Consider the following 13,649-nt stretch of genomic DNA (forward strand, 5'->3'; position numbering starts at 1 on the left):
AAGTACGGCCCTAAACCGACGAATTCGGGTCCTCTTGGTACGGATCATGACTCCCCACACATTGGAATTTTAATGTTGTACCGGTCGGCGTCTCGACCGGTAAGTTGTTACGTAATCTGGTAAAAGCGTACGTTTTGCTATCTTCTACACGTGATAAATACGCGGAGGAACCGTGCTTTGATGTTCGTTTTTGTTAGTTACGGCAACGACACTCGGGCCATACGCCTTCCGGGGTCTTTTAAGGGTAACCCACCCCTATTTACCCCCGTATTCACCAACACGAGTTAAACAGAGAGTTGACGAACTCGAGTTTAGATGTAACTCGAAGTCAAATTACGAGTTACTCTTCTTTCGTATTCAGATAAAAATTTAACTCTAGAGTTTCGCTACTCTAGAGTTAAAATTTTAAAACAATCCTGCGTTCGAGATTAAACAAGTCTTCTTTCGTAAGCAGAGTTTTGATTGGTTGAAAGCAAACACGTGTATGAACCAGGGAGGAGACGAATAGAATAGAATAGAAACACGTGTAGAAAATGGCGGAAAGTGAAATGGAAAGCAGTGCACGCCGTAATTTTTCTAATTTTGAGAAGGAAATTCTACTTGAATTAGTCGAAAAATATAAATCGATCATTGAAAACAAGAAAACAAATGCGATTTCTTCCAAACAGAAGAGAGGCACATGGGAAGAACTAACAAAGGAATTCAATGGTATCCCGGGTGTCACCCTTAGAAAAACCAAACAGTTATTGGACTGTTATAAGAATTTAAAAAAGAAAGCCGTGAAAGAACAGGCACAAAAAAAGCCGAATTATTTAAAACAGGAGGAGGAAACCAATTCGTTCTAATAGGTTTCTTACGCTCTCTTTTGGCAAACGATATCGACATAGAAAGTCGTAATCGTCCAATTGTTCGAGGTCATTTCTTCTTGGAAAAATAATCCACCGACTTCTTCGTTCCATACGATCTATATAATCTAAATATTTCAGATTTTCTAGCATCTCGGCTTTGTCTTCGTCGAATGTCGCCATTTTTCTCTGAAATAAACCGCTTTGCGCAGGCGTCAAACCTAGAGTTATCGTCTACTCGCCGATTTTCTAGAGTTAGAGTTAGAGTTAGGGTTATTGTGTTTGACTCGAGATTCGGAGTTGGTGAATACCAATTTACCAGTAACTCGAGAGTTAACCCTAACTCTAACTCTAACTCCTGTTGGTGAATACGGGGGTTAGGGGTTAAACTAAAACCGGTTCGTCACTATAAAACAATTTATTTTTCAAAACAAAATGAACATTCGAATAAAAATTTTACGTAAGCAGAGAGTACGTCTCTAAAAGAAGACAATTTTTCAAAATAAACAATACTTAACAAGATAAAAGAAGTTTAAAATATCAGAAATCCCGAAAATTAGTTATAAAAGACATTAGTAAGAGTAAAGACATAGTTATTTACCTTCGTCACATCTTAAAAGTTGCTGTAACTTACTGGCTAAATATCCATCTACGTAATAAAATACGCGTTCGATACATTGGATTAATTAAGGCGCTAAGTATTAAAACATATTCGCGAACACTTCCCCTTTAAAAAAAGCGATTCGGACTACCCATTCGGAAGTTAGTGGCGCCCTGATGGCCCGGTCTGGTTAGACGTCACCGCGCCGATCGTCGACCACGTTGTTATTCGAATTAGATATCCATGCGCGTGCGGGTAAGATGCTACTTCTATTCGAATTATTTTGCTTTTAAAGAGCAAACGTAATCCTCTCCCTCCTCGGACGTCCAACCCCGTTAAAAACTTCGTCACTTTACGCACGATAGACACCGTAAGTAGAAACGAAACGTACAAGATTTAATGAAATAAACGGACGTCATTTATGAACGGCCCCTTACAAAATAGGAGTAAAACTATAAATTTTTGTAAAATTTCCTTCCCCTCTTTCAAGCTTAATAACTCCCGCACTATTTGTCCAAACTTTGCAGGACGGTTTGTTTATTAGAGGAATCGATGCTATTAAATTTTAGTAGTTAAAGGTCGAGGGGTGGCCGAGTAATGGGGTGGCGGGTATCTCCGGTATGGTCGGATTTAATGACGATTTTACCGGTTATTAGCATTTACAATTTTTAACGAAACTCGTCCTTTTCCCTCAAAATTAAGCTTTTTGCCATTTTATAATAATTAAAAATACGATAACAGACGCTTCATCAAAATTTTAAATGTTATCGGTGGTCGGTTTATTTTACACGGGGTTAAAGCCAATTGACAGGTAGGCGAAATTAACGCCTAAAATTTAATTTGGAAACGTTTTCCTATTTAAATGCCTTCTCGTCCAATTATATTTCTTCTTATTTTAAATATTTTGTATACATTTTACTATATTTCTTTTACTTTTTACCCGATTTTCACCAAGTCGTAGAATTTTTGCCGCATACTTCTTCAAAACGGCGAATCGTTAATATTCCGTGCCAGGCGGGCACCCCTTTCGTAGACGGAAAAAGACTAACTCGGTCGGGTCCTTCCCACCCGTTTTCGTCGTCGACGCAGAAGAATAGACTTAAAAAAAGTTTGGGTGGACGTGAGGTTTTGTAGTTCCCTTTGTAGTACTTGGTCCGGTCGTAGAAAGATCACTCGCCCGACGAAATTATAAGATTACATTTGAAAAAACCGCCCGGTCGACTGGCAAAAAAAAATGGCACGCCGTAATCATTTTCCACTCGAATAATAGTTAAAATATTAAATATTCCCGGAAAATTCTACCTACCGTACTCCAAAAACTAAACACCTGCCGGAAATGAGAAAGCACCGACACGCGCGGAATTTTAATTACTTTTCGGACCGCTAGAGTGCGCCTCCGTTTCCGTACGCGCGACAAAATAGAGAAAACCCAAACCGGTGGGGAAACGGCGGGTCGTTTCCGTTTCTGATTTTACCACCACCTCAAAACGTGCGGTCCGGGTTTCCGGAATACCGGTCTTACCGGCATCTTCTAATTCCCGGAATTTACCGTCAAAACGCGGACGAAGGTAGAAGTTAACCGCGGCGAGAAAGAGGAAGGAGGCGAAAAGGAGTGGACTGCAGTTTCCATTTATTCACAATCTTTACAAAACTTTAAGAATACGGAAGCGGGAAGAGCTTCTTTAGGAAAACAACGGGCACAAAATATTTTTCCATTTTTTTTTTTTAACTAAACGACGAGCCACAAAAATATTCCACCACGGACTATTTACAACGATACATATTTGTGTATATCGTCTTTGTGTATATAATTCCCATTTGGATCCGTCCCGTTTTATATTTATTCGGTAAGTACGACACGCAACGAACTCCTCCGGCTGAGAGGAAATAACGGAATGTCCGGCAGGTCCCGCCTTTTTGCCTTGGGCCGCCGCCCCCCGGGAGTGGGGACGAGGGCGGAAGATAAGTACACTGATAGGAGGAAGGGAAGATGCCGTCCGCGGAAACGGGTGGAGGGACGGAGACTTCAATCCTTCAGCAGCTTGGTGGCTCTCTGGTTGGCCGACATGATCCTGGACTCGTTGGAAGTGGCCTGCCGGCGACAAAACCAAATTAATAAGATCTCGGCCGGGATAACGAGATACTGCCCAAGACTCACCTTTTGGTTGACCCTGTCTAACTGTCGGTTCTGCGATTCGATCTCGCTTCCCATGTCGATGGCCATGTTCCGCAGATTGCCGATCATGGTGTTGACCTGTTGCATGTTGTCCTCCATCTCCTCCTCGCGGTCGTCGTTAGTGATCCTGCCGAGAGACAAAAACGGCCTGAGTCCCCCCGAGACCGGAGCGCGCCCGCATCCCCGTACAATACGTACTTGGCCACGTATCCTCCGGCGGGCCCCGCCCCGTTACGCTCGTCCATCACCCGAGTGGGCTGACTGTTGACGATCTTCCCGTCTTCGCTGGATTTCCACGTGCTGGCGTCTTCCTTAAACTCCTTCCCCCTGCCACCAAACCGGACGTTATCTCCCCGCCAGGAACGGTGCGCACGGCGCGCCGCTACTTACTTTTGACAGGGACACACGCATAGGCCGCAACACTTCTCCATCCCCGTCAGGTTCTTCTCGGCCTCCTTCATGTCGGCATTGATCTTGTCCATGTCCTCCTCGATTCTGTCCAGTTGCTCTGAAAAGACAAGCGCCCGGGTGTCGGCAATTAGGGAAAAGGCCAAAGACGCCACGCGACCGACCGGCAAGCGCGCGATGGGAAAAGAGCGAAAGAAGCCGCCCGAATGTCGGCTTACCCCCTTGTTCGTCCAACATAATCAGCGTTTGGGCTCCCACGTCTTGGCTCTAAATAAAAGGAAAAACAAAAAAGGGTAAAGCGAACCGAACAAACGAAAAGAACGAGCTGCCACGAAACAAAAGAAACCGTCGTCCGGACACCCGACACACTTACCAGACGTAAAAACGTGCGCCGCGCGATGGCGGGAAAAAGCCGTCCACTTACCTCCTTGTTCGTCCAGAGCCACCAAGGTGCGAATTCCGGCGTCCTTGCTCTGAGGCAGCGTCCGGGAGGAAACACGGTTATTACACCCGAATCCATCCAACCGGAAGGTTATACCCTTCTGGTCACAATAAAAAACACCGAAAATTTGTAAACAAAAACCAGACTCACCTCTTCACATAGCTGCAGCATGCGCCGGGTGCTCTCCAGACTCTGGCAAAAGAAAACGATTCCAATTAATTTCCACCTCTCTTTCGGCGCCCGCCGCCTCTCTCCGCCGTTAATTCGGGAATCGGACTCTCTTCCCTTCGCCCGTTCCCGGAAAAATTCCATTATCCGTAAGAGCCGGCTGTGGTTCCGAAAAATCCCGTCTGGGGAATTTACGAAGAGAGGACGTCCTCCTCGCGCCCGGCGCGCGACGAGAAACATTTTCCTACCTGACCGGTGGCGTCGCTTATCCTGGTCCTCAGGCCCGCCGGAGAGTCCGGGTCCGGGTCCGAAACGGACGAAGGGGTGGGCGAGGGAGGACCGACCACCATGTTGCGCCTGTAGGGTCGCACCGGCCACCGAACGTCGGACGCGGGCCGAGAGGTCCGTTCCGCCGTCCGTCGGGGCGGTCGGAGTTATATCGTCCGGGACCGACCCGGGCGAGGTAGAGGGCGCGCGTCGACGGTTACGTCACCGGTCCACCCGCCGCTGCTTTCCCCCCTGAAGCGCCAGGTTCCTCTCACGGCCGGAGAGAGTCGCCACTTTCGCGCCGCTTCCGGAAGAGCGGCCGAGAGACGCGACCTCCGACGCTTCCGTCTCCGGTGTCGCCGTCTGGTGGCGAGAAGAGGAGGGACGGGTGGCGGCGCGAGAGCGTCTCCGGCGCGGGCTCCAGCTCGCCTCAGGTAGGTGATTTTTAGTACTCGATTCGGAAACTCTCGAACGGATCTTCCACCTGCAGTCCGGAAGGGGGATTTCGGACGTCTCCGGCCGACTCCGGGGAGGGACGAGTTTCCCCGTAGGCAGGGGAGAGCGACGGCGCGGCGATCAGATTTGGTCAGTGGGCGACGTCTCGGCCGGCGTCCTTTCCCGTCCACGGCGGCAATTCCGCAGCGCGCGGCGTCGACCGCTCGCACCATCGATCGGAGGCGATTTCTCCCGGCGACCTTCAAATGCCGGGAGCCGAGCGAGTGTACTGTACGAAAGGAACGCCGCGGTGGATTTCTTTCCCGTCTCCACTTCGCGGGAATCGAAAAGAAAGGAATTCCGGAAGCGTATTATCCGGGCGTACGTTTTATTTCCGGTTAGAAGAGCGCCAAGCGCGGAGGGTGCGAAACCATCTTCTCCGCCTCACCCGAAAGGGAAGCTTAAATCGAATTTTTAAAGATAGCGAAGCGGTCTAGTCCGGCACCACCCGGTACCCCGGGTGAGAGGGACGTTCGGGGGACCGTTGGCGATAAAATGTTGGATCGAAACGAAAACCATTAAACTCAATTAATTTATTAGAGAAATTATTTTGTAAATTTGGCAAAAAAAAAAATCTTGAACATTTAAAAAGCAAATGGAGTAAATATTAATTACAATTGTCATTAAGGGTAAAACTGACTTTTTTCTCCGCGCACCGTGGAAACCATATAGAATACGGTTAAACTTGCGGCGATCGATTGTTATAAAATTACATTTGGTATTAAGTCGCGCCGTTGAACGACCGAAACGTTTAATTAGGTGAGAAATACGCAACGATTGTTTAAAACTGCGTTTCGTGATCTTAGAAGAGCGGTGGCCGGGCCAACCACCGAAGTACGTTAAGTCGGAAAGACGGGGCCTCCATTTAAGGAAGGAACGAGTGGAAAACTGGGGAAGCACCGGGCGTCGTCCGTCCCTAATTCGCCCACCCTGGCCGAAAATTTAAAACCGTTTTTAGCGGCTACCGAATTTCTCGTTCCGGTCGCAGCCCGACGGAGGCGGGGATCCGAACCCGTTGGGGAGTGGACAAAAGAGAAATTCTCGTTTCGAAAACAACACCGGGGTATTTGCCGGTTTCCTTTAATTAATAAAAGAGAAGAGTTTTAAGAAACTTTGAAACCACTCCACCTTCTCCGAATTAATCGGGTCCGTCGGGTTTACGTACTTGACTAACCGATTCGACCGAACATTCGCGGCCAATCGAACGAAATCCTTCCTTTCCAACAAAGTTAATTCCTTTGTAAATTCGATTTCTATTTTTCGTTGATGTAAAATTTCTCCGGCTATTTTGGATGCGCCTTTCTTCGTACTTACACAATTATTACTAACGTTATGGCTCTTTAAAGAGATGCGCCGACTTATTTTTGTCTTTTGGATAATTTAACGGACAAAGTAATGTTCTTAATTTATTTACGTCCGATTTTAAGTGAAAATCGGCATATTTCATTTCGATCTTATAAGACGGGGACGGACGAACGTCGGTAGAATTTACTTATTTCATTTTTCCTCTCATTTAAACCGGTATTTGGACGTGGTTTTTTTTTGTAAAATTATTTCCTTAATAACCGTTCGATTCGTTTTTTTTATTTTTCCAAGTAACTTAAAAGGTAATTATCACGTCGGCTTCCACACGTTCGGACACGGTTCTTAACAACTTGTTTTTGACAGTTTGCGCCATTCGAAAAACAAACGTTTCGGTTTTTCTTCCCATCTCCGTCCGTCGCACAAACAATAGAATTTTTAACTTAAGCTGGCAAAAGCTTAGGATTTAAACATAAAACTGACGTCCGGGAAAGACTTATCGTAAGACGATAAAAATGTACTGTACAGTACGTCTAACCGGTTCTGTCCGAGAATTGCAAATTCTTACATCTCATTCGTAAACAATAAGAACTTTTGAAAATATAAAAAAATTGTCCGAAATAACAAGGCATTTTCAATTTGATTTCCAATATATAATTATTTATTCTGTAAATAACGTACCGAGTTCCGCGTGTGAAATTCGGAATATTAATTCAATTTTTTAAATGGTTTAGATTCAATCATACGATTTTGTTTCGATAAATTGCATTTCTTTCATTTTTCCCGGAGGAAAAATAAAACCTCCCGTAACGAATTTAAAGCCGACAACTTGAAAGAATAATAAAAATACTTAATGGTTGTATTTCAAATTGTAGTCGAAAATGCTAACGACCGGTATAGTTTTTTTTTTAAAAACAAATCATTAAATATTTAACAATTTATGCCTTATTCGCGGCCTTTTAATTCCAAGTTATTTTCTACGAATATACAACAGATTTTAGCATTTCTGAAGAAATCAAATTAGTAAACCTATGAATTCGCGCTGTCGTCCGTCCTTCCTTATTCTCCGAAACGGAGTTAGATAAATAAAATTCGAGATCAGATACGGAAATCTTAGGGGTAGGAGGCCCCAATTAACTGTATACGAACTTCCCACGCAAACCGGAAGTCTCGTTATTTCGATTCAAAAATCCCCCCCCGAAAGATGGCCGGCACGACTATTGTTAAAGGAAATTGTGACCGTATTGCATTGTGACCGTATCGCAATAAATAATTGCTCCTTTCTCTCTAAAAGCTCTTTTAATATTTATTTTATTTCTCGTAAAACAGTTAAATCTTTTCTGTATCGGACACAAAAACGTTGTTGTTTTTTTTTGTTTTCGATATTTTGCAAATTTAGTTTAATATATTTTTATACGAGAGATAATCTCGTATACGTTCCTCCAAAATAAATTGTAATCGGAATATTGCGGTCGTTCTTTTATATACAGTACACACAGTTATCGTCATCTCCTATTATAGCCTAATTATTCATTAATTTTAATACCTCATCCGACAACGACTTCGCCGTGTCAAATTACCGTACTTAATCATTTATCAAAAGTATTTAAAAGACGTCTCTTAGTTAGAAACAAAATGGCAAATCGCACCAACACAATTTATAAAGGTAGTATGCTGTAGGATCAGTTAAAATATAAGATGCAACAGTAAGGTGTGGATTTATAAAGCGTTTAAAAATCGCAACATTATGCGTAAAAATTCCAGATGGACGTTAAAATGCCCGAAATATGTACTACGCACGTTAAAAGTCACGATAATATACACAAAAAATGTTAGGTGGAAATGCATACTTCCTTTACTTCCGCCTGCCAGCAAAACTAACGTTTGAGGATGACTGGGTTATCCTCGTTCTATAGCTACACCACTAGTTTACAGTTGTATTATCGGTGCTCTGTTAAGGAAGTTCCGCTAACGTGAAACGTCATCTATGGGAAAACCGACAGTACCGTCCCGTAGCCCCTCGACACGGTACAAATTTAGTCGGACATTTTGTTTTTTTCGTAGGAAGCAATTTCTCCAGATATTCCGCATATTGATTAAAGTGGGGGGGACCCTGTAAACGGAGTAATTGGAATGCCAAAAATATACACCATAAATTAAGAAAATTAATAATAGGTTTAAAAATGAAAACAATTTTCTTTAATGAATTTAATATTTTTAGAATGTAAATGGAGAAAACAATTGCCACATTTTATGGAACTCGCAAAACGTAAACTAGTAAATATCTGATTGGAACATTCCTTTTATCCGTATCAATTAACCCGTAAGTATTTGATCGATCTAGTTAATAATGATATTATCTAACCAACCTCCAACGTAAAAAAATTTATATAAATTCTTCAATAAATTCTCTAAAAAGTATAAACTATCTCGCAGAATAATAACATTTGTCCGGGAGAATACAATATACTGTATGTTAAGTTAAAGTAGGAAAGATATCTGTGATTTTAGAAGTATACGGCGAGTCTAATGTTCTGTCGCCATTTTTAATTATAACACGGGTCGTGTAATTAACGGGCATCTTCGACATGTGTGTAAGATTACTTATCATTCGTTCTTTTATTATAAAAGCGGTGTTTTTATTCCCAAACTAATTAAAATAACTCGTTAGTTTCCACTATAGACTAATGCAAAAGATTTAAACCTGTACATACGAAAACATTGCTGAACTTAATAAAAAATTTTGACTTCTATATTTCAAATTATGGTTTCGTTTGTGAATGTTTCATTTAAATTAATTAAAGTACGATTATAAAATACCGTTTATAAGATACACCTTGCTTAAAACATACATTTTCTATTCTCCACGGAGTTTCTATACACTTTTATCTTGGATAAAGCATAAATTTTGCTTACGAAGTACTAAAATTTTTCTCCTACATTAGAAGAAGTTTGGATATAAAACACGGGGTGGTCGTAAAGTAATTTGACCAAATAGCGGCGATTTCGGGAGCACAAACTTTTGCGGGGTAAGTACGGGGTGACACGCGCTCGCAATATACGAAAATTTCCAATACAAACACCGGGAATTCGCCACGTCACCAGATTCTGCGTGAAGGGAAACGGCGTAAGGCGTTGGCACCGGGAATTTGTTGCGTTTATTTCTTTCACTAAAACTAAAATGCTTTATAACATTTATTACAAATGTAGCATATACACAGCACATAGTGCTTATCTGTGAAATATTAAAAATTTTAATAGTAAGCTTCGGTTACGATGTTGCACCCGTCATCCGCGGACGTGTACGGGTCTTTGCCGAGGTATTGGCTCGTCCTCTTCCTATTATTGTTTTTCGTTCTACATGCACCGGAAATTTGGATTATGGAAATTTTCGAGCTTCGGTCACGTTATTTTATGACCAGCCTGTACTTATATCGAAGGGACGTGACCATGCCGAAATTCTGTTTCTTTCATCCAATTTTTACAAAAAAAATTTAGTCGGGCTTATTTTACTATTTTACACCTGACTTGAAGTTATTTAATAATATTTTAAACTTTAAGAGAATGTTATTTATATAAAATGATTTGGAATCAAATAGACTGACGTGGTAACGACTTTACATTTAGCTCCATTTTTTTTTGTTTGTTTCAATGAAACTTCTATCTTGTCCGATCTGCCGAATAACACTACTTGTTCCGCACATTTTTGATTGTTTTACTTGCAACAGAAAAATTGCAAAATCCTATCGATTATTGATAACCGGTCTGCACATATTGAGATGGAATTGTTAAAATATTAAAATAGGTTTTTGGCCACCAAACTGCATGGATTCAACCGATGGATTCGGGAATTAAACAATTTCAAAGTTCTCTACTGTTGTCATCTGCCACAGCAAATAGTCGCAGAAATAGAGAAATCGCGGGTTGATTTGACCAAACCAAATTTTTAGATGACGTTATTGACTGTAAGCAGATAACTAAAGAAATGATCCAATACTGCCGTTTGAAAGTCATAACAACGTTAAAAGAAGTAAATGTCGCATCTCTGAATTAATTACATCTAACGCCAGTCTTGAAAAATTACGCGAACCGGTCAAAAATCATTTTAATTTGCAGGCAATGCCGAGTTTTTTTTCCTGACGATACTCTTGTCAGTAGTACTAACAATTAACAATTATTTTTTCTTAACAGACAACAGTTGTCACGATAACAACGATGCAGCAAAAGCTGGTGTTGGGATTTAAGAACGTCGGAGGCATTTATTATGCCGAACAGTCCGAAACATATTTTATGAACGTTGGAGAAACCAAACAGTTATCTCTCGGTACCGAGGTGAGCTCTCGACGATCTGTGTGGCCAAGACAAACACAAAAAAGTAAGGAGTTTTAAAGCTTAATTCAGAAAATATAGTGTGGAACAAGAAAAAATATATTACAGATACAGTTTTTTTCTTTCGACCTATCTTCTTTCAATTGAAACCGATATTTCCTAGATCATAAAACTCAGTAAGTTCAAAGTCTTCGGTGAGTACAATTGATTTCAAGTTACGGTACGTGTAAATTTTAACTCTGGAAATCTAAATTATAGAGCGTGCGTATTTGTTCCTTTAGATGTGCATAAGTTTTCACCTAATCAATACCAATGAATGTGTTCAAACGATGAGAAACACGAGGTTTTATAAATGCACTTTGTAACAAGGGAGTTGGAAAAGAAATCCAAGATTGAAAAGTAGAATACGTTTTAGCAAGACTCGTGCTATTAAAGAATCTTTACGACTGAAGTTGAAACATATAGATAACAAACTTATGTAATTTGATAAATTCATTTTCAAAAAAATTCAATTCCCGCGAGACAGAACAGCATTTTGGATGCGTTGGACCCGATACAAATTTAAGTACGGATCAAATTTGACTGCAGAAAATTTATCCAAGGTTTAGAATTTTGTAATCGTTTTTAACTACTCGATCGAATATTCGTAGTTATTAGATTTAATAGTTAAAACAGCCTACGAGTAAATGCCGTCGACTGTAGTGATAAAACTTCCCTCCTCAATTACTGTTAATAATTGTTTAATTAAATAGTAATTTGTCTATAACAACGTAATTGAAAGGATTATCTACATTTACAATAAAAGACAACAAAATGTCTACCTAACTTGTAAATACTGTATTACATGTTTACAGTAAAAGTGTATGTAAAATTAAATCCTCGACTGTAAACAGTTTCGAAAAAAAGGAACCAATTTTAGGTTATATTGCGATACAAAGATCCCCGGGGAATAGGTAGTAAAGCGATAACATACACTATGTCTACGAGTGTACCCCATGGCTGTCCTGGGTTCAAATGATAATTTCTTAAAGGCTTTTTTTTATTTTACTTTTGCAAGAAAGGAGAGTTATATTCAGTACTAAATTATTTTCACAAAACAGCAAAATATTTTGTTAATACAGTCAATCTGTACAAATCTAAAAAATCAAACTAATCATCGGCACATAATAGTCCAGATTTAGCCCCCACCCCTTGGACTTCTATTTATTCGGACCTTTTAATGCTTTTAAGTGAACTGTAATAATGCTTTTAAGTGAACTGTAATAAAGATGAATTTGCCAAATGGTAGATACCACAATAAACTCCCGTGTACTTCATTTTATATATTCAGTTATCATTACCACGAACATTGCTACGGAAAGATACCATTTATCTTACTATGTTATTGATAAACAATAATAAATATCGACACAATTAGTGTTATATTTACTAATATTAAATATATACGCTTACTGATACAATAATATACAACAAAATAACACTGTAGGATACATAGTTTCTTTCAATAGCTATGTTAATTGTTAATGACAATAAATGAATGAATATATATATATAAGTAAAATTATAAAAAAATAAAAATAATAATTAATAATAAAACTCCTTAAACTGAAGTTCGAACCCAGAATACAAACTTGCAATGGGAGGAGTGAGTGTATGCCACTCACTCCTCCCAGCATCTTTACATCAGAGCGTGTTAATTAACATAATATATGTTAACTTTTTCTCAAAACTGTTTATAATGGAGGATTTCTGACTATTAAAAGTTTGTATGAAATTAAATTTATTTCTATTTTAAACACGACATATAAGAGAAGTCGGGTATTCATTTCATTGCCTTTCCTTGTAAGATTTTTCCATTACATATTCGGTCAGCATCTGTTTTAAGTAAAATTTGAATATCTATCTATCTTTTCTGAAGGATGGTTCGAGTGATGAATGATAACAGAAATAACTGAAGTTTTAGAATAATATATATGGAAAACAGATCTAGATCTCAAGTTTTAATCTTTCAAATAATTCTACTTTGATAGATATTTTAAGATGTTTATTTCTTGTATTGTCATGAATTACATTATTTATTCCATCAAATTGTTCTGGTAGGTCTTTCTCCTTTTATTCATTATAAGATAAGAATATGGAGGTAAGTGCTAGACGTGAATCTAGAATCTCATCTTGTTTGTAATAACGATCAGAGAGAAATGAATTTTAAATAAACATTCAATAAAAATTATTTTTTTTAATTATTTTTTGATAAATTTTATTTCTATATTATCTAAGATACATTAATAGTAATCGAATTAATAACTGAAAAAAATAATTGAATTGTTATTAGGAACATTACATCTTTAAAAAATGTTTTTTAATCTCACTATTACGTGATTCTAGCATAAATTTAATAGAAAACATTAGAAAAACTGATTTTCTAAAGTAACAATTTTTTCGTATTCGATCACAAGACGTGGGATTTCCAATATTTGTTTTGGCCGCACTAAAATAACTAGTGTTTTGAAATACACAGAGTCTAAGAAACAAGCTAAATAGCATCCTTTTCAAAAGAGAAATATCTTTTTCATATAAAAAAAACCCTGTTTAATGTGCTTTCAATAGAAAAGGATA

At 39.6% G+C, this 13,649-nt stretch overlaps 1 protein-coding gene and 1 long non-coding RNA gene across 5 annotated transcripts in view; one reads left to right on the plus strand and one right to left on the minus strand.

The window, feature by feature from the left end:
- Window positions 1–3,059: 3,059 nt before the first annotated feature.
- Window positions 3,060–13,649, minus strand: part of LOC111613900 (synaptosomal-associated protein 25-like) — a 60,413-nt gene continuing 49,823 nt past the window's right edge. Inside the window, exons 1-7 of one of the 3 annotated variants that reach the window (XM_023355281.1) lie at window positions 4,889–5,123; window positions 4,623–4,664; window positions 4,249–4,297; window positions 4,013–4,130; window positions 3,821–3,949; window positions 3,605–3,749; window positions 3,060–3,538 (exon numbers count right to left, since the gene is read on the minus strand). In XM_023355281.1, coding sequence (XP_023211049.1) covers window positions 3,473–3,538; window positions 3,605–3,749; window positions 3,821–3,949; window positions 4,013–4,130; window positions 4,249–4,297; window positions 4,623–4,664; window positions 4,889–4,990 — 651 coding nt within the window. In that variant the 5' untranslated portion in view covers window positions 4,991–5,123 and the 3' untranslated portion in view covers window positions 3,060–3,472. Of the gene's footprint in view, window positions 3,539–3,604; window positions 3,750–3,820; window positions 3,950–4,012; window positions 4,131–4,248; window positions 4,298–4,454; window positions 4,504–4,622; window positions 4,665–4,888; window positions 5,124–13,649 lie in introns of those variants that run through there. The other 2 variants (XM_023355343.1, XM_023355420.1) reach the window with 2 other exon arrangements.
- LOC111614099 lies at window positions 5,215–11,433 on the plus strand. 2 transcript variants are annotated; one of them, XR_002754876.1, is made up of 2 exons: window positions 5,215–5,341; window positions 10,896–11,433. It is a non-coding gene; the product is annotated as an uncharacterized LOC111614099 (long non-coding RNA). The 2 variants fall into 2 exon arrangements; XR_002754884.1 differs by lacking the exon at window positions 5,215–5,341 and adding an exon at window positions 8,660–9,027.

This window comes from Centruroides sculpturatus, unplaced genomic scaffold (assembly GCF_000671375.1).
Source record: "Centruroides sculpturatus isolate CEXI.00-Female unplaced genomic scaffold, Cexi_2.0 scaffold18, whole genome shotgun sequence".
NCBI classification, from domain to species: Eukaryota; Metazoa; Arthropoda; class Arachnida; order Scorpiones; family Buthidae; genus Centruroides; species Centruroides sculpturatus.